The 20,914-nt window shown below is 43.5% G+C and overlaps 1 protein-coding gene across 1 annotated transcript; it reads left to right on the forward strand.

Moving 5' to 3' along the window:
* Nucleotides 1-345: 345 nt before the first annotated feature.
* LOC149298008 (serine/threonine-protein phosphatase 2A 65 kDa regulatory subunit A beta isoform) lies at nt 346-20,632 on the forward strand. The gene is made up of 15 exons (XM_089487870.1): nt 346-423; nt 6,032-6,122; nt 8,581-8,681; nt 12,163-12,395; nt 12,563-12,710; nt 13,229-13,384; nt 13,668-13,782; nt 14,515-14,585; nt 15,296-15,430; nt 16,647-16,820; nt 17,209-17,269; nt 17,695-17,849; nt 18,309-18,451; nt 19,118-19,209; nt 20,541-20,632. The coding sequence occupies exons 1-15, from the start codon at nt 346-348 to the stop codon at nt 20,630-20,632; spliced, it is 1,845 nt and encodes a 614-aa protein (XP_089343996.1).
* Nucleotides 20,633-20,914: the final 282 nt, after the last annotated feature.

Below are 20,914 nucleotides of genomic sequence, written 5' to 3' on the forward strand. Positions count from 1 at the left end.
GACTCTACAACGAGAAGAGCCAGGTGATTTACTCTGGGGGAGGACAATTACCAGGGTGCGGCTGCATTTTTTTATTTGATCCTTAAAGCTCTAAGCAAAAGAGAGACACAATCTATCTCAAAATAAGACGAGATGCTAAAGATCCTAAGAATGCATCCACTCATATGAATTTGTGTTATTTAGCGGTGTGGTCTCTGGTGCATAGAACTCCAGGATTTCTGCCAAAGCAGCTCGTTGCCGTCATTTCCGGTGCAGCGCCCGTGGCCTTCTTTCCGAATTTGTCTCGCAGCGGAAGTAGGCCAGTGGCTCTTGGTAGAGGAAGACGAAGCTGCAGCCGGTATCAAGATGGCAGGAGCGGATGGAGATGATTCGCTGTATCCGATTGCTGTGCTCATCGATGAGCTGAGAAATGAGGACGTGCAGGTGAGGGGCGCCGCGGAGCTTCAGTGGGCCGTGTTACGGCCGTTTGGTGCCGTCCCGGGCACACCCTGGCTCTGCCTGTACCCGAGTGGGTGGTGTGTGTGGCCGTTCCGGAACCCACCGATATTCACAGCATGTAGATAAAGGAAACCACAATCAGGAAATGTGGCTTATTTTACGTAATCGGCGCGTTCACCTCGCCGCTTACTGATTAAGTGCTTTTAGTTGTGTGTGTGTGTGTGTGTGTGTGTGTGTGTGTGTGTATATATGTGTGTGTCATGGGCGGGAGAAGGGCATCTTCTGATGAGTGATGGGTTTGCCCCCATTCTCCCAGATAGAGACAGGGTGGAAGGATCAGTGGTTGTGAGGTGTATAATATCACTACGCTCTGGTTAGGTTCCCAGCCCGGCTGCTGATGCCAAGCCCCTGTGTGTTAAAATGCCCACATGCTGTATCAGTGATCTGTGCTGTTCTGGGCAGAGGCTCAGTTGGCGCAGGTGCGCTCCACGGCCGTACGAAGGGGCAGCGGATGTAGTTTGTAAAGCTGCTCCCCAGGTAATCTGCAGTGCCCACTGCTGTAAAAAGCAATGGATTAAGATGCGCAGGAACAAAAAAACAGTCAGGATATTCACCGAGCGGAAGCCGCATAGGTGTTTATTCCATCCCAGTGGTGGGGGACAATGCGTTCTAGCTGCTTCAGGAATCAGACTTATTTTTTTAAATAACTTTTTTGTCTAAAATGACACAGCGTGCCCAGTCTGGGTTGATTCCCGTCATGGTGTTTCCGCCTGTTCCGCGGTATTACGCCTGTCCGGCTGGTGGCGATGTCTTTCACCGGCGAAAGTGTTCCTCTTCCTTCCACGTCGGACGTCTTGGTTGCGCTTTCTACCTGCAAATATGCATTTAAATGCACAATCCCTTAATATGTAATTGTCACTCTGGTTGCCTACCCCCCCCACACACACACACACCTTTTTTCTGTGCATTAGATGCGTCTCCTGATATGTGATCGCCATGGTGGGCAAAGCAAAGAGGGTTCATGGAGTCTGACATCTCGTTAGAAAAATGAACCTTTTAACCTTAAGGAGAAAATCTGCAGCAAAAGCCTTCTCAATCGTTCTGTTTAGCACTGCTGAGGTGTAGGTGCACCAAAGGGGGTCTTCATTAACCCCCCTTTCAGAATCCCGCGGTGTATTTGCAAGGGGGGCAGCACAACAATTAAGGGGTACACAGCTGTTATACACGAAAACGTCTCTAGCTCTCGGTATTCTTGTCTTCCCCGTTTATATTACGATTGAGCATCGTTTGATGTTGCCTTGCGTCTGGTCGGCGGACCGTAGCTGCTTGACGTTAACCCCCTATTAGCATGAGTTTTCAAGTGTGGTCTTGTCGCCATGGTAACGGCTACAATGAATGAGTTTAAACCTAAGACAAGACCACAAGCTGAGTAGGGTCTGAGACTTTTACAGCTGAAAAAAGACTATATGGGCTGAATGGTGCTTGGCTGCTAAATTATCGGTTTTAACCCCAGCCACATTAAACATGTCCCGACGTCGTTAGCCTTAACGTATGCTGTGATATATTAAATATTTCCTGTTTTAGTTCAGTAAAAGGCTTGTTTTCTACAGATTCAGAATGAAGTGTCTATGCCTAGTGTCTGCCCCACGGGATATATTGTTACAGTAATATCTCGGGTGTACAGTTTGTGTTCTAAATGCAGTTCTAGAACCGTTTAGAACACACGCCCTGTGTGACGGGCCGCACTCGTTTGTCACTGAGAGAAAATATGGCCTTTAATAAAATATGCAGATTAAAATAAAGTAAATGACACAAAACCTTTACTTTTCCTCTCGCGGATTTCTGGCCCTACAAATTCAGGATTCTGGATAAGTAAAAATAAAATAGTTCTATTTATTTTAGGGATGCACTAAAATGAAAATTCTGGACCAAAACCGAAAATTCAGGGTTCACTTAGCCGAAACTGAAAGTGACCCCCCACACACTTTTAATAAAAGTAAGTTACACACCAAAATTGTACAAAATTGTACATAATATATTATATATTATGATTGTTAACAGCAATCTCAGGCATACCCAGATTCCAGCATGTACTGGTTGGCTGGGCATTGTATTTTTTGTCCAATTTTAGTGTGTAACCATGCTTTTATTAAAAGTAACACACCACAATTGGACAAAAAAAATCAACAAACACACTCTTTTTATACCCAGGCAACCAGTGAATGCTGGAACCTAGGCATGATGGGACTGTGATTGCTGTTGGCAATCACACTCCTATCATCCCAAGTCAGCCAATACATGCTGGTACAGGGTGGCTGTAAGTGCAGACCCCATACTGCTGGCAGCATCAATACACAAGGGGGGCAGCTAGCCAGGTTTCAGCATGTACTGGTTGACTTGGCATGATAGGAGTGTGATTGCTAACAGCAATCACAGTCCCATCATGCCTAGGTTCCAGCACTTACACACCCATGCTATCACACACACACAAATTCATTCATTCACAGATTCATTCCCTCAATCAGACATACTCATTCACACAACCTACCCCACCCCCTTACCTGCTCTACAGCTCTCGATGCCGCTCACAGACTTCAGCAGGGGGCGCGGCCTCCCTCGTTCTCCGCACAGAGGAAGCAGGACTGAAGCAGAGAATAGACCCTCCCACAAGTAAGCTCTTGTGATCCTGGCTACCGATCTCATGCGGGCCGCACCTCGAGGTTCCGCGGGCCGCATGTTGGACGCCCCTGCCGTAAGGGATGGCTGTAATTTATCGTCCTCGATGAGATGGATTTTTTTTCCTTGATAAGAGAAGGTAGATTTTCTTGTGTTAACTCATTACTGAGGCAGATGCCTCGTTGGGGAATCCAGTCATTATTGCTTTTGAAAATTCATACTGCGACTTTGGATGTATCGGTAAAAGCAGATGTCGTCTGTTAAAACCATAGAATCTTAAGTGTGCAAGGTACCTGTATTACGTCTGCATCTGCCTAATATCCTATCGCTGCTGGTGATGTTTGTTCTTAAGGGGCACTCCAACTAGAGCACTGCCTGGGACTGTTCTTAATCCCGCTCCCGCTGAATTTGACCATTAACGCCCGCTCCTGCAAACATCATTCACTCATTCGTTTACTTGTTCATTCAATCATTCACAGATATTCATTCCCTCAATCACACATACTTGTTCATACCATCTCCTCCACCCCCTTACCTGAACTGCAGATTTCCTGCGCACTCCCGCAAGGCTGCCTTTGTGTTGCTCGCACACAACGTCTCTTCTCTTGTCCCGACGGAATGGAGCAGGGTCATGTGATGTAAATTCACGTGATTCTGCTGGGTTCCTGGGTGGAACAACACGAAGGCAGCCGTGCAGGTATGCTGTCTGACTGGCCGCAACACCCGAAAAACCGGCCGCGTCCGCAAGTTTTTTGACGGTCCCCGCAGGATGCACATCCCGATGCAGGCCTTTGACTCCAACCATTGTAAACCTGCTCCTCTTCTATCCTATGCATTAACACCCCACCGTTTGCGTTGTATGAGGCATTTGGTCGGATGTTCCTCTTACGTAGCGGTGCACAGATAATCACCAGCTGCAGAGAGTTGGCTCTGGTGAGATCTCAAAGTGGGTCTCGGATACCTGTGAGTATGTGCAGGAACCCGTTGATTCAGTGGGATCACTTTCTGGCTACCTTAAGCAACCAGGTCTGACATGAATAGAATATAGAGGGATCTCCTGTAGTATCTGCCACTTGCACCTAAAAATAATCTTTCCCATCCTCCCATGCCTCACCCAAGAATCCACAAAATCTCTGGTTCATTCCGTTGTTTCCCGTCTTGACTACTGCAACACTCTTCTGGTTGGTATTCCACTGTCTTGACTCTCTCCTCTACAATTTGTCCTGAATGCTGCTGCTAGGCTTACCTTCTTTGCATGTCCCTTCTTTTCAGCTTCCCCACTGGCTCCCTATTACCTTTTAGAATTAAATTTAAAGTCCTGGTACTAACATACCAGTATCAACCTCATGCTGATGAGTCCCATGAAGGATGAAACAGCTTTCCATGAGTGGTGTGGCACTTCCCGAGTTTTGTCTAAAGGCTGTCTTGTACAGCGGGCAATTACTTTCAAGGGATCCATATATAAAGTGGATATAGAGGCAAAGGTGATGATTGTTAACCTTATTTGCATGCGCCTACCTAGAATCCCTTGTGGTTGTGGCAGTACCATGAGATTTCTGAGGGAACAACAAGCCTTCTGGCTTGTCTGGTGTCTGCAGATGAGTGTTCAATAATACTTCTACTACCCCCTTATATTTATAAATGGAAGGGTTTCAATCACCTTTACCCACCATAACTTATGTAATGCCCTCATAAGCAAATACACTCCTACTCGATCCTTACATTCTTCCCGTGGGCTAAGGCTCTACTCCTCACTTATCACCTCTTCCTTTTCCTGTCTACAAGATTTCACTCGAGCTGCCCCATATCTCTGGAATCTACTCCCAAGGAACCTTCAGCATTCACCCTCCCTCCCAACATTAAAGAAACATCTCAAAATCCACTTCTTCAGAGAAGCTGCACCTTAGCTGCTAGAACTCCCCTGATACAACTGCCACACTACCTCTCGGGGTGCCTTATGTTTGTCACCCTATTCCCTCAAGACTGTAAGCTTGCGAGCCGAGCCTTTCCACCTAATGTATTGATTTGTCTTAGTTTTTCAATTCTACTCAGGTCATACCAACTGAAAATATGTATTGTAAGAAGCACTGCGTAAATTGTTGGCGCTATATAGATAAGATACTTTTATCTTCTAATGGTGGGTCTTTTATTGAAGCATATTAAAGTATGTAAATATTCTTTATTAGCTAAACATAATACAGTTTTAATGACATGGTCTGTTTCCTATATTGTCTTGGGTGAAAATATAAGGAAAAGGCAAAACATTATCCAGTCCCAGCGGTTTTTTTTTTTTTTTACTACTAGGTATTGGGTCATACAAAGTCACTGCTAGAGGCTTAGTTTCCAGACTGAATGGAACAAGTCATAAGTGCGCTGCTTTAGTAAGAAAAATCTATTTTAGGGCAAAAAGATCAATCTCTCCCTATCTAGGAGGTTTGTAAGATCTCGTTCAGAGCCCCGGTGACTGCAGCGCTTTAACGTTCAAGTGCATGTCTTCATCATAAAGGGCCACGGCTTTCAGAAAGTTGAATCTCCCTTCTTGTCTGACAAACAACCAAGCGGCATCAAAATACTGTTTGTAAATGGGTTACTTGTGGTATTTCCAACACATAACAAAGCCCTCCACGGTCCCTGCTGAACATAGAGGGCATAAAGTACATTATTCAGCTGAATGTAATACTGCAGTGTCCTCTTTAATGTGTCGCCCTTTAACACTGGCGTATATATGTATGCAGGCACGGTCTCCACGGTCAAGACTAGCATGTTTGCTTCTGTTAAAGAAACTAGGACATGTAAGAGTTCCTTGGTGTAGTGCTCTACGTTCCAGTTTACTTCACTTATTTCACCAATGTTTTCTTGTAACCTTTGTATGTTGCAGGAATGCTCCCCAGGCTAACATCTTTGTCTTGTTTTCCAGCTGCGTCTCAACAGCATCAAGAAGCTGTCCACTATAGCCTTGGCTTTGGGAGTGGAAAGGACCAGGACAGAGCTTCTGCCGTTCCTCACTGGTATGTATCCACGCCATGGCAGTGCAGACTCTCAACAAGTGCTCTACTATGAATAGAAATGTCCAACTGAAACTTAGCTTTGGGTTTTCTAGAATTTAAATGGATTTAGTGAGTCTGTACTGTATACAGAGTAAGTGGCCGTTGGCTCTTTGAACACTTGATTAAACTCTATGAATGTGCTTATGAGATCTGAGCCTGTTCAGGCTCTCCATACACTTTTATATATATTTAATTCATTGGAAGACCTTGACCCAAAGTTAAATACAGGGTATCTTCATGTGGTTACAAGACTTTACTGTCCTTTTAATAAACAATGTTAACCACACAAGTTATATTCTTGTTACGTCTTTAGTGCCTTCAGAATAAAAATAGGGGCATTGCTTAGGTCGGTGACTTCATAACATTGTTTACGTGGCAGCTTTCTTTTGACTTCACTGGTCTGTTAAATTATCAAAGACCCCCAGCCTTCCCACTTCCTACATGATGCACTGCCATACCTGGAGACTTTCTGGCTCTGGTTACCTGAGCCCACTATCGTGCGATTCTGGTGAGTGGTCCTGCCAACGCCGCCAGCCAGATTTTCCCTGTGGATGTGCGCTGCCCTAGGCACCTAAGTGTCCTCTTTCATGACCAGATGGGTTTGTCTCGTGTTAAGCCGTGACCCCTACTTATGTGGAGGAAGGCATTGTGATCAAAAGAAAATTTTGGCACAACTCAAAGAAATAGTTGCCAAATAAGTTTGGAGGCCACTGTGGCATTACCAACACGTTGTGCCCAGTGTGTTTTTTAGTTGTGTTGTAGAGCCCGTTGTCGCAATTCCCTTGCAGAGATGTTCTAATCGCAAAAGTATTTTCCATTAGTTTTCTAACCCAAATACTCGCTCTTAGCTGTGCGGCATTGCTGTAGTCTCCGAGAACCTATGAAACGGATGTAGTATATGTCCTAGCTCAGGACATCTCCTACATCTCCCATACTCCTCAAGCCCATTAGGTGAAAGAGCATTATGGGAGATGTAGTCCTGCAGCAGCTGGAGGGCCGCAAGTTGGACACCCCTGTCTTAGCTGAAAGCAAGTCGCAATATGACTCAAACATCCGTACGGCAGGCACTGGACGTAATCCACCACAAAACAATACAACCTGGGCTGTCCTGGGGGGTTAAACAGGATTAATAAAGTAAAGGTTATAAGGTCTTCAATGCTTAAAACTGTCTAAGAAGCCACGCGTTTCTTATTTTTGAATTCATGGCCTGTAATGACATCTGTCCCTTGTTGCCATATGATGGTGCTTTTGTGGAATTAATATTGTAATTTGGTCTAGTTCTGTGAAGTCCATCTAATGTGCGTAACAGCAGAGTTAAGAGTTCTTAATTCTAAAGGTTTTTACTAAAACTGCAGATTATTTGGCACCTCGTAATGTGCGTAAATGTATGTTTGCTTTACATAAAATGTTGACTGATAACTGGTTGCAGTTGGCAAGTGTTTCTAAATGGTGAACGTCTTAGAGGTGTTTCCATGGAAACCAGAGCTCCAAGAACACAATTTCTAAGCAGGAATGAAAATCTGAGTATTTGTGAGTTTAGGTTTTTAGCATTGGCCTGATTAAACAGGGTCTAGTGAAATATCTCGTTAAGGTTACGAGGTAGTACAATGCAGTTTTCTGGTGGTGCCGCCTTACGGAAGATGGGCATAAGTTACCACGAAGGTACAAAATTGGCATTTCTGTGAGGGACTGGAAAAGCACATGCTTACTTCACCGGAGCCTGAATAAAAAGGCATGGAGGCCTAACCTTAAGACTTGCGTCTATGGTATTACCAGAGATGTTGGACACCCCATGTGCCGTGCATGTAGTAATGCATCCTGGTGTATGCTTGATTATATGGACCTGTTAGCAATGGCTGTTGCTGAAACACCTAAACTCGATAACAGGGGAGTCTGCAGGCTTTTGAGCAGAGTGTATATTAAATTACACCAAATATTTTACTGTCCCCAGCAGCCCTACTAAAGAAGCGTTTCACCTGACAGGCTGATAGCGCTCAACACGTCCCTCGACGTGGACCATGCCCGTGTAGAACGCCGCTCACAAGCTGCCAATTTGGTCTGTGTGTCCTCTTTGCCCTCCACGCTCACGTGTTCAGCAGTACAGATCCTGGTGGGGTGAAACACAGTGCGTTTCCATGGAAACATAATTCACCTAACCGCTAAACTGCACGGATTACACATTTTTCTGTCTTTGATGCAGTCGTGATTTTAGTAAATACAAAAGGTCCTTGTTTTATTCCACTGAAATATGTTGCATGTTCTGACCTTTTGGGGAGTAGAAGTGGGCCACATCTATATGAGCAATGTGCTGCCACAGAGTCCGGTAACTAGTAGGGTGCGTGTGATTTAAACTTACTGGCAAAAGGTGACAGATTTAACAAAAAAAAAACTAATATCCTACCAATGATCCTTTATTTAGATACCATATACGATGAAGACGAGGTCCTGTTGGCTCTTGCGGAGCAGCTCGGTAGCTTCACCACACTTGTGGGAGGTCCAGAATTTGTCCACTGCCTACTGGTGAGTCGCATGAAATATACATGGGGCGCATCGCAACGCCGGGGGTCATGTATAAGGAGCGCAAGATTTCAAGCATCCTCTCTAAATGTCTTACTCTTTAAGCACTTTGTGTATGATAGCTGTCTGTCGCCTTATTTTCCTTTTTGTTTTCATCCAAGTACATTGGATTAATCCGAACGTTCTCTAAGTTTAGCCCTTTTCACCGTCGCTACCTCAATGCAGAGATACGTTTGACCGACATTCATGCACTGCTGCAGGACTCTAAAGAACCCCTCCATTCACTTACACTTACTTCAGTAGGAGTCACTTCCAACCAGTCTTGGGTGGCTTCAACCAGCCATAAGTGGTGTGATTTGCATTTTAGCTTGGCATGCCCACTGTTTCTATTTTATATATTTTCTCCCCTTTTATTTTTCAAAACCTGAGGGAAATGCGTATGGAATGTGTAGTTTAGTTTGCGTTCGTTGTTGGACTGTTTGGGGCAGTAGTCTGTCCCTTTTAAGATGTCCTCGTATATATTTTCCTTTAGTGGTTGAATTTAAAACCGAGATTCTTTCTGACAAGAGAGATCCAGAAATGCAAAGAATGATTGCACGTGATGCGGCAGACATGCATATACATGCAGGGAACTTGCGATAAGATTATCACTTTAATTTAAAAGCTCATGGGTTTTAAGGTAGTCTGTAATTAGTACCTTTTTCATGGAAAGCCCCCTTGGGGTATATAATGTTTATGGGGTTATGCTATGTACTCATTCTGTGCATCCGCAGAACCGCGTGTGATTATTAACATACATGGTAGTGTGATCAGCACTTGTCTACCAGATTTGCTAATCTCTAGGAAATATAACAAATCTTAAAAAAAAATTTTGCCTCGGTAGTTTTATAACCATAAATCCATGTTTTAACCCTTTTGGACAAGATTGGTTAGTTTTGTAGCATTTTGCCACATATTTTAGCATTTCGTAGCTAAAATAGTCTTGTAAATGTCTCCAAAAGACTCCCCATGGCTTTTACTGCATGAATGTAGCAGTGCTAAGTGCTGAAGATATTCTTTGGCTATGCATGGTTCTGGCTGTCTTTGTGGTGGGGTGGAGAGGGGATGGGGCTACTTTTTAACTTTTTAAATCAAATTGACATAAAAATGACAGTGGTGTAAAGGTACAAGCTTACTGAGTTTGAAGAAGGCTTTTAGGCTTCAATCATAAGGTGGCTGTTCCCTGTTTAAGTCCCTATAGTCTTCCCTATACCCTTATGTATTAGTTTTTAGAGGAGATGCGTTAAAGGAACCATCTAATGTCCCGGACACACACTAAAGGAGAATACATATTTAAGTAATCAGAGTACCTTAACATTTATTCTTCCAAAACCAACTCCGAAGAGGCAGCCTTGTAGCAGCAGCAGTTGTCCTCTGTGATCAGACTGTTCTTGCCACTGATTGGCTACTTGAAGCTGTCAATCAGTGTCAGGAAAGTGCTCCCCTTGAATTCGGCGCCGGCACTTTCCACGCATGCTCGCACTCCTTGCTGGTTGTGGCCAGAAGTAAAATCTTTCTGCCTGGCAGCTTTGGCCATGGGGTTGTTGGACGTGGTACTGGTTGCTAATCTAATTTCTTGAAGGATATCTGTGTTTAAAATCCAACTGTAAAGCCTGACTTTAAAGTCTGTAACACGTATTTATGCAGAAAAAATAATCTTTGCAAGCAGGTCTCGGCTCTTGGTTCTCGTCGGTATATATGTCGTGAGGCAGCATGAAGTTCAGTAGACTGATGCCTTGTCCCCTTTTGTCCTTTCTTGGCTTCAGCTACAAAGTGTGCATCTGGCTCCCTACTTCCCTGCCAATCTACTTTGTGCGTCAGCAAGTAAAGCTGCCAAAGTCTTAGATCTCTTCTGAGCCTTTTCTTCCCTCTGGAACGAATGGCTTGTAAGCGCTGTGGGTATTGCAATATTAGGTGCCATCTGGGGGCCCCTGCTCTTTTGGCTCCTATCCCAAACGTGTTTTCACTTTGGCAGCCCTGAAAATTTTTATATCAACGTCACCAGCTCAGTTAAAACTAATTTATGTAGGTTGCTAGCAGATGCTGCTGCATAAGCTTGAACTAAGCAGGCAGTGCCAGGTGGTCTTGTAAGTATACACATAATAAGCTTATGGCGCACTAGGATTTATAGTAATTGGCGGCTCCGACTCTGTACATATCCCGTGAAAGTGGTTTTAAACAGTCCCATAATCCGCACACCGAGAAACTGTCTAATTGGCCCTGGCTAATTATTTCGGGCTGTCGCCTGTGTGGTCTTTAAGTGCGACTTCTCATCTGCATCTTTAGGGTTACTTTGTTTTGATCTACATCGGCCCGAATTGATAGTGAGAGCAGAGGTAATTGGTTAAAAGTAGTCTTACAGAAAACTCGTTACTATGCCATAAAATATTGTGCTTTCCTATCAGATTAGCTGTTGGGGAATTTAAACGTGAGCACGTTTACGTGCGCCCAGTCTTAGTGCTGTTGACGGTGGCGTATTCAGCCCTACGCCAACAGGTCATGACGTGTCTCAGTGTGCTGATGGGCCCCCCTTTTAAATGAATGGGCTCCCTGGTGTGCTGCAGTTAAGTTTCCCAGTTAAAGGGATATCTGATTTCCCCTACTGGCCCATTTACACAGTGTGCAGAGCCGGCACAACATCCATAGTACGCAGTACCTGGCTCTCTGCAAAATGACCCTAGTCCATAAGGGGTTAAATGACATGTTTTCCATAGGATCACAGCGACTGATTTGTTCGCCACAAGCTTGTTTGGACTGGACGCAAACACAACCTGTAAAATGTCACGTTATTGAAGTGGTTAATTCTGCGCGGTTGCTCTTGTGGATTGATCAGGCAGCAGAGGTGGATTGTGGCCGTCAAGAAAGTTCATCCCCACCTGTGAAGCTGCATGGTGATCTGAGTGGAACCTGCATGATTGCTCCTTAAAGAGTGATCAGACGTTGGGAGGGTTATGCCCCCCTCAGTAGTCAATATTGTGGTGCCGTGTGGGGCATTTTTGTCCATGACTTGCTCGGTTACGTCACTGGTCCTCTAGGGATATTTTCTCATGTACCTGATTCGTCAATGGTCACAAAGGGGTTAAATGAGCAAATGAGCGACTCCGATGACTTGCTTAGATTCTCTGGAATTGCAATCCTACTCTGAACGAACCATATGATTTTGAAACGAAACCTTTTTTCCCCCTTTTCTTTAAGGTTTGGTATGTTTTTGTCAGTATGGATGATTATTACAGGGTTATTTCTAGCTTGTTATAGTACAGTAATGGTGCAGTTGTAGCACTTAACATCCAAAACATCCAGCAGTGATCCTTTACACGCCAATAAAAAGTTAAGTTGTAGATTTTAGAGTTTGGTGCTGCTTGTGATTCCCCCAAAAATGTACAATAGATCTGTATTGATCAACTGTCCTAATTCTTCTTGTGACATGCATCTGATTTATATACAGCCACCCCTTGAAAGCTTGGCCACTGTTGAAGAGACTGTCGTTCGAGACAAAGCTGTGGAGTCCTTGCGGAAGATCTCTCATGAGCATTCTCCTGTTGACCTTGAAGCTCACTTTGTGCCTCTGGTGAAGCGTCTAGCCAGCGGCGACTGGTTTACATCTCGCACGTCTGCGTGTGGACTCTTCAGCGTGTGCTATCCCCGGGTGTCTAGCGCTGTTAAAGCAGAGATAAGACAGTAAGTTTGTTAAATTTGAAATTTGCATGCGCAAAAGGGGAAAAAACAGTCCTCTAATGTGACTGCCAGGTCTCCCACACGTCTCTCTGCAGCTGAAACTTAAGTAAGAAAACATTTAGAATGTGTGAATTTCAGTAACTGATACATAATCCTTGCTCGTTTTGCAGACACTTCCGTAATCTGTGCTCCGATGACACCCCTATGGTACGTCGTGCTGCCGCTTCCAAGCTGGGCGAGTTTGCAAAAGTACTTGAGCTAGAATATGTGAAAAATGACATCATTCCTCTCTTCACAAACTTGGCTTCAGATGAACAGGTGAGCCGTCAACAGTTCTTATCTGCGCATCCGCTGTGTAATAAGCTGAAGTCCTTTACCCACACCAAACCTTCGTTGTGCTGTCATTGTAGGGGATCTGTAATACTTACCATGATTCTTTCCTTTCTGAGTCGCCATTTCTTGCAACCTGGAAGCCTCTTGGAAGTTAGAATGCGTGGCAGCACACAACATAATCATGTAAATGTTTATGCCACTAATGGTATCGAGCGTTCTTACAAAAAACCCGCTTAGCACCCCTTCATAGGCACGACCCTGGTATAAACTATGCCAGAAAAGTTTGCTTTGCTCCAGCATATTTGCTATAATGTACTGTTGACACATCCACTTAAACGGTGCCACCTATGACCACTTGCATCCAACTGTGTGGATGAATAAACAGTTCAGGTGATGTTCCTCAGGTGCATAGCAGGTAGTTTGGGGATGGACTGAAGATGGTACCAATTAGTGTCCTCATTCACTTTGTTTTGGAGTTAAATGTCTCGTTTTCGTGTTTGCAGGACTCGGTACGTCTGCTGGCAGTGGAAGCCTGTGTCAGCATCGCGCAGCTGCTTCCTGAAGAGGATCTGGAAGCTCTGGTTATGCCAACGCTGCGTCAAGCAACAGAGGACAAATCCTGGCGTGTCCGCTATATGGTCGCTGACAAGTTTTCAGAAGTAAGAAATAGACTCATTTCATTCTAGCTCAGCGGCAGGGTTGCTGTCAGACTGTCTACATTGAAATTGTGTAGGATGTGTTCAGGATTTTTTTTTATTTAATGTGGACACGCCGGTAGTGTGTTTTATTTTATTTATTCAGTGTAATAACTCGTGTGGGTTCAGTAATCTCAGATAGTCTCCTCCTTGGTGGTCTACAATATGAGTGGAAGTTGATTTTTCATATGTTTGCTTCATACAATGCTCACTGTTTTTTGTTTTTTTTTGGTTTGTTTTTTTTTAGCTTCAGAAAGCTGTTGGTCCAGAGATCACAAAAAATGACCTTGTTCCTGCCTTCCAAAACTTGCTTAAGGATTGCGAAGCAGAGGTGCGTGCTGCGGGGGCCCATAAAGTTAAAGGTAAGGGGCTGTTAAATTCGGGTAGCTGCAACTATAGTCGGTGACTTGTAGGTCTCATCATGCTGTTAGAAGCTGTTGTGAAAGTTTAAATATGTTTTAATATTCCTTAAAAGGACAATATAACGGTTGCATTCTAATTGGCTGCTTGACACCACTCTCCCAGGAAGTCATGATTGGAGGCGGGGGGCTCATGTTTGTCGTGTGCGTGTAAATGTGTGTATATATACTTTTTAGTTTTTCATGATGGCATTTCCCCTTTAATGACATCAGATGTTATAGGCATGAACCTGCGTACTCCCCGGGACATATGCCAAACGCCACAGCTGTTGGTGGGTTTTTTCCTCCTACGTAATCCTCAGTTAGCGCGTACTTTCATGTTTTAAAGTAGATTTCTTTAAATGGCATTGTCTGTACAGATATCGATTGGGCATCATCTCTAAATTAGTCTGTCCAAAAATTGGGTTTTAGCTAGAAAGTATATTTTCTATTTGAAAAGCTGCCAGTGAGCTTTGCTGCTGTTCGTTGTGTTGCAGGGAGTCTGTTACAAGCAGAAAAGCAAAGCATACATGTAGATGGATTCTCCAACCTGTGATAATGGTGATAACTCTGCAAATTGATAGGTCCAGGGTACATGTGAGAGAAATTGTAAAGGGACACACAGCACGGTGTAAGAAGCATAGTTTTAGCCTTTTACCTGCGTTGGACGTAATCCTGAGCTTTGCTTTATTTTAGAGTTTTGTGAGAATTTGCCAGCTGACGGAAGAGAGGCCATCATTATGAACCACATTCTGCCCTATGTGAAGGTACGTTCTATGCCGCTAGGCATGTCTGTTTTGCTCCTGATTAGTGGTTTCATGCTGGTCCTCGAGTCGCTCGGTATGTTTGGGGGAATTGCATTGGGCTGTAGCAATGAATGCTTCTGCTCACTTTCATAGCATATCCACTCTTAATATGTTGATGTTCCCATTCCTGTTGTACTTGGTGGGTCCCAAATATCCAGCAGTAATTATCAAGCCCTAATATAACCATTAAGGACAAAGACTGCTTTATGACATGCTGGGATCCTTTATTAAATCAAGGGAAAGCGCTGTGTTCACATGAATGCAAACCGCCAAAGTTTATAGGCCTCTGCTACTTCTGTGCATTTTTTAGTAACGATTTTAATGTAATGCCTGCCTGTTACCGTTAAGTGGTAATGAGTGTCAGGGCTCTGAAGAGTAGGCTGCCCTTCCGTAGTAAAATGGTCAAACAGCCATAACGTTCACGCCATTTTGAAATCTAGTTCAAGTCAAAGCATTAGCTATTCGATGTCGTAGTCGGCATCTACCATCCTTGGTGACAACAGGATCTCTGAAACTGCATATTCTAATCACATGTTCAGTGATAAGACTGGCTTAGATAGATATCCCCACTTCATCATTGGTCTTTTAGGGGTTAATATGTTGATGGCTATTCTGTAATTGTATTTATTCGTATATGGATTGTAATGCGTGTGTGGCTTTTGTGTTTTTAGGAGCTTGTTTCGGACACCAACCAGCATGTGAAATCTGCCCTGGCCTCTGTGATTATGGGATTATCCACCATTCTAGGCAAAGATAATACAATAGAACATCTCCTACCTCTGTTCCTGGCTCAGCTCAAAGATGAGGTAATGTCTCATTTCTTTTTTTTTTTTGTTCTTGACAAATGGCCTACATTGTAAGCGTAGCCAGATGCCCGGCCATCAGAATAGTCCTCTTCCACTTACTGTAAAGTGCTTTCGATGTGCGTTTCTTGGAGGCCGATTGTCCGCTTGTGAATGACGTGATGTTTGTGCCCTCTGTAGCAGAAGAGATCCTCTGCAGAATCAGAGACTCAGGTTGCCAATGCCACCTGAATCCATTCACTGGCCCTACACGGAGCACTATTTGCATTACCAACTATAAACCCGTTCCCCTGGGCACGGCAGGTGCGGAATTAACCTGCTGCTTGCTTACTTTGTACAACGCTTTCTGGGAACACAGCGGCCGGTGTTCTTCCTGAGCGGCCTGTTTTGTAAGGGTGGGTTGTAAGGCTAGTAATTGGGCACGAGACGGAGAGAGAGATCTGCTACAATCTTTTCCGAAAATGGCAACACACTTTCACATAGGCAAGAACGACCAGGATCACAAATCCGCCAGCTGCCAACCGGATTCCTAACAAAACCTCCCGCTGCCTAATTGGCACCACAGATATAGAAGTTCTTTAGTATTATCTGCCCAGAAATGTTTATTATTTACACTTAATATATACTCGAGTAACGCAGCGTCCCAAAATGTAATAAGCAGGCCGTGAGGATGCATGTTGACGGTTACCAGGACTGGTTCCATATTTACATGTGAGCTCATCAGCTGCAAATAAAACCCAGATTTAAAGCAGATCTGCCACTTCCCCGAATCCTGCATATTATAGGTCTGTATGCGAATTAAGAAATGTATATCAGTAAGTGTTGGCGCTAATAAGTGTGGTTTGTAGCATATTCTAAGGTGTTCCCCCCCCTTCAATATACCCAAAATCTAAATGCAACAAAACAAAGTGGCTGAGCAAGAAAGGCATGAGTGAAAATACTCAATACACAATAAATATGTGACGGAAAGTATATAAACACATGAGTCTAAACAAAATATTTTTCTTGTGATTAGACTTTTGCTTCCAAAAACAAGTATGGGGGGAAAACAGAAAAATAGACAGTGCGACCTAATTAAATTCTCAATATATCACGCTTCGTGGTATGAGTGAATACTAGTTTCCTCGTCTTGCCCAATATCCCTCAATTTCAGTATTTTTTTTCTTCTTCTTCTATAACGTGCACTAATTTTATACCCGAAACATGTCTTCCCAAGCAGTGTCCCGAAGTGCGCCTGAACATCATATCTAACCTTGACTGTGTGAACGAGGTGATTGGAATACGTCAGCTCTCTCAGTCCCTCCTTCCTGCCATTGTGGAACTGGCTGAAGATACAAAATGGCGGGTGCGACTGGCCATCATAGAGTACATGCCACTCCTTGCCGGCCAGCTGGTAAGCAGTTCATATGCTATAAGGATGCTCCTAGTTGATGTGCATTAAGATGTTTATCTAACATACGCATGCATTTGTATAGTACCTGTAGTCTTGCAAAGAACCTTAACAGACATAAGGTAGTATCCTAGCATGTTAGTCTAATGGTTTTCATCCAGTGTTTCGCTAGTCACACAAGCTTTTAGTCAGTGGCAGATTTGTATCTCCCCATGTGGCTGTGAGTGGTTTGTGAACAATATCTGTGAAACCCCTTGTAGATGGAGCTTTACTCCTTGCAGGCTAGTCTGTTGAACAGGTCACAGATGGGTTCGGTCATAACCCAACTGCTGAGGCGTAATGCATTGGAGGCTCATGATTTCACTGAAATTTCCACTTATTTTATCAACAGGGTGTGGAATTTTTTGATGAAAAGCTCAATTCCTTGTGCATGGCTTGGCTTGTTGACCATGGTAAGTGGTGAAAATATTCTAGTACCGTTGTATAGCTCCTCTAGGATACCTGGCCATGCAATAGATTGCAATTATCAACAAAACAATATGTCCCAATCATCGTATCAATCGTTTGTATAATATCACCAGGCTGTGCTGTTTAGATGTCTTCCACAATGTAGGTCTATTTAAAGGGAGGATAATTTATGTTGCAATGGATGCAAATAGTTAAGTTGTTTTAATTGAATCTACCTCAACCTGGACACTTTTTATATTTAAGATCCTCTCTAATTCTAGCACATTTACTCCACAATACTATGTAGCATCCTGATTGTGGCCCTCTTGCTGCTTTACATCCATGTTTTAATTGTCCTTGTAGTAAGTGACTCTTTGTGCTGCCGTTGTACAGCCCTATCTGCTGTCAGATTAATACTTTCTTCCTTCAGTCTATGCCATCCGGGAGGCTGCCACCAATAATCTTATGAAGCTGGTGGAAAAGTTTGGTGCGGAGTGGGCCCAGAATACCATAGTTCCTAAGGTTTTGGCCATGGCAAACGACCCCAATTATCTTCACAGAATGACAACGCTTTTCTGTGTGAATGTAAGTAAGCAATCTTAAACAATGTTATATGGGTGCTGGTAAAATTCAGTGTTTCTCCTGGTCCATTGCTGCCCTTCTAAAGACATCCTCAACTGTGGTCCTTGAAGCCACCAACGCTACACACTTTTCACACATTGCTGGCAATACCGGCAATCAGGCCCTCCTGACATCGCTCTTCCCAAGATAGAAATATAGGCCCCAAGCTACTCTGTGCTGACAGGGGTTTTCTAATCTAATTTTACGAAAGTAAGTTATACAAACTGGTATAGCCGTTCACTTTACGTAGAAAAACACAAACTAGTCACGGGCCGCATAGAATTGGTTGGGTTTTGTAGAACTTTCTGCAAATCTGCTCGCCTCATCGGAGTTTCCTTTAGTAAAGAAAACGAGTCATTACGCACCACAGGATTTAAGGGTCTCTGGAGTCTTATTCCAATATCTCTTGTGTTATGTTTGCAGGCCTTGTCTGAAACATGTGGAAAAGACATCACCACCAAACTGATGCTGCCTATTGTACTGAAAATGGCTGCTGACCAGGTGGCAAATGTACGTTTCAATGTAGCAAAGTCTCTGCAGAAGATAGGACCTGTGTTGGACAGCACGTAAGTATAGGCTGGGATGCGATGGTTACGGCATTGTGGCATCTTATGTTTTTCTGGCATTGATCTCTGGTTTTCTGTCTGGGGTTCAGTGGAGTGTTACGATATGATCTCTCCTCAAGACTGACCTGCTTTCTGTTCTGTAGTGCGTCCTGAGCAGGAGTGTCATGGGATTAAATCTAATCCACGTACGTGTGACGCAGTGGGCTATCGTGATATAAATGGGCATGTTACGAGCCTCATCACCCCAATCAACCCATTGTGCAGAGTGCCACACAGGTTGTGCTATTAGCTGCAAGAGAGCGTCACTTGTGGTCCGTTCTGCATGGCTTCACACAACAAACCAGTGGCGGGAAAGCGTTCCCAGTGAAATCTCCCGTTAGACTGCCCAAACAAAGTATACCTAATGCAGCCAAACACTTATATGGCAAAGGGGATGTAAAAAGCCCGGCTTTCGCTACATTTTTGTATTCATACCTCCATACTTGTGGTTAGGTTGCTTGCAAAAATATTGTTGTAAAGGCTGTGAACAGTTTGTTTCCTGCCACATTGATACAGCCTCTTCCGATGATATAACCGTTATAAAGCAGTATGGTTGCTCCATTTTAACTTTTTAAAATCTAGCTATATCCACACTGTTTTAATGCTGATGTATGTATTTTATTGCAGCACATTGCAGTCTGATGTCAAACCTGTACTGCAGAAGCTTGGCCAGGATGAGGACATGGATGTGAAGTACTTCGCCCAGGAGGCGCTGACCGGTATGTGAGCGGTATTATTAGCGGCTCTTGTGTGGAAAGCTGCATTTACTGCCCAAAAACCACCAGCACCCACAGCTGCATCATCGTGCTGGTGGCTCCGCCGTGACTGAAGGGAATTGCATCATAATTGCAGTGTATTTGGGGGCGAAGTTGTTCTAAAACTGCTGCAAGATGCTATCTAGTCGGGCGCACGAGAAATAAATGCAGTCCGCTTAATTTCCCTCAAATGCATTGTTAGTATATCTTTGGAAAATGTTTTAAAGCTTGTAAAAGCTTTACCCCAAGCTATTTCTAATGATTAGCTCAACTACGACTGTTCAATACCAAATGAGTGTTATAGCTGGATTCATTTAATGTTTATTGGCCACACAAATTATTTACTAGCGATTTTCTTTACTTGACATTTTAATTCTTGTGAGTCTGACTTGCAGACAATACCCCAGATTTTCTTGTAGTTTTAATTGTGCTTTTACATAGTTGTCACACTTAATGGGATATCTAATACTGTCCGTCTGGGTTACTGAGCCTATACTCTTACTGTTTCAGTTCTTGCCCTGGCGTAAGGAAGATGCTGACCACCGACTCCCCCATTGTTCAGTATGTGTAGTAGAACGATTGTTTTGAAACTGCGGAACAACCTTTCAAAACCTCACTGATACAGATGGCAACTACTGTTGGAAGACCACATTCCCTCACATGTGCCTCTTCTAAAAGACTTTTGTGTTTAGTTTTGTTTTGTTTTTTAACATTATTTATGCATTTCTTGGACCATGCAGTTTTTTTCTTTTTGCTTCTTAAAGGAAGTCTTGTTACGAAACTGGTGGTCGTCAACACGCCAACTAGGTTTTAATTTTAGGTGACAATAAAATACTTTGGGGACCCTCAAGTGTTTTCATAAATACTTTGTCTGGCTACAGCTCCCTTAATGTATTGTGATTGAAGAGAAACAGTGCTTAAGTCATTGATTTTGCACCCCCCCCCCCCCTAAAATTTTATAGTAACGGCAGTATTGTCTAAATTCGTCTACTCCAAGTGTTTTGCTTTTAGGGTTTTGAGTGGATGTCTGTTGAGGTGCTTTAACTTATTTCACAGTTACGAACCTCCTCAACTTCCTTGTAAATACATTTGGCATTTGGTGCTTCCACTTAGAAACTAAGCATCCCAAAACTGTAGCAAATTTACAGCAATTTAGACTTTTGGAAAGGACATTACAGATGGGAACAAATGGAGACAAGGATGCACATTTTCAATTTAACAATGTACTGCGTAGTAGAAAACTAATATTGGAAACCTGTTTCCCAACTCTTCTGTCCCTTGGTGTCCTCATGAAGATGGTCCCATACAACGGCAGTGTGAAATTGGCAATAAGCGCACGCTAGTACCTGCTAGCCCCCTTAACGTCTTGCTTGCTATTACAGAATAAGGTCTGAGGGTACAAAGTACTTGTGACGACGTTTACAGTGGTAACTGCGCATATAAACCAATGTCTTGCATTCTCTATTTTTGAGGATAGTTGGAAGGGTCCACCATAACCTTTCTTCTTGTGGGGGTTTTTTTGTTTGTTTTTTTTTTTAAACTATTGTGACACTAAAGTTACTAAACCATACTGTTAGCATGTGTGGCATGAACAGCTTTGCGCTTTGTGGTAGTGAATATGCCCTTCCCTTCATGTATTCAATGGACGGTCCACTTTGCCTGGACAAAA

This window comes from Sceloporus occidentalis, unplaced genomic scaffold (assembly GCF_023333645.1).
Source record: "Sceloporus occidentalis isolate IW3139 unplaced genomic scaffold, rSceOcc1.0.p SCAF_35, whole genome shotgun sequence".
Lineage (NCBI taxonomy): Eukaryota > Metazoa > Chordata > Lepidosauria > Squamata > Phrynosomatidae > Sceloporus > Sceloporus occidentalis.

What these genes read in the sequence shown, in the direction of transcription:
- LOC149298008 (XM_089487870.1), top strand. Translation starts at nt 346, where the DNA reads ATGGCAGGAGCGGATGGAGATGATTCGCTGTATCCGATTGCTGTGCTC. An exon ending in GGCTTGGCTTGTTGACCATG is followed by an intron (nt 17,270 to 17,694) that starts GTAAGTGGTGAA and finishes TTCTTCCTTCAG; the next exon opens with TCTATGCCATCCGGGAGGCT. An exon ending in CAACGCTTTTCTGTGTGAAT is followed by an intron (nt 17,850 to 18,308) that starts GTAAGTAAGCAA and finishes TTATGTTTGCAG; the next exon opens with GCCTTGTCTGAAACATGTGG.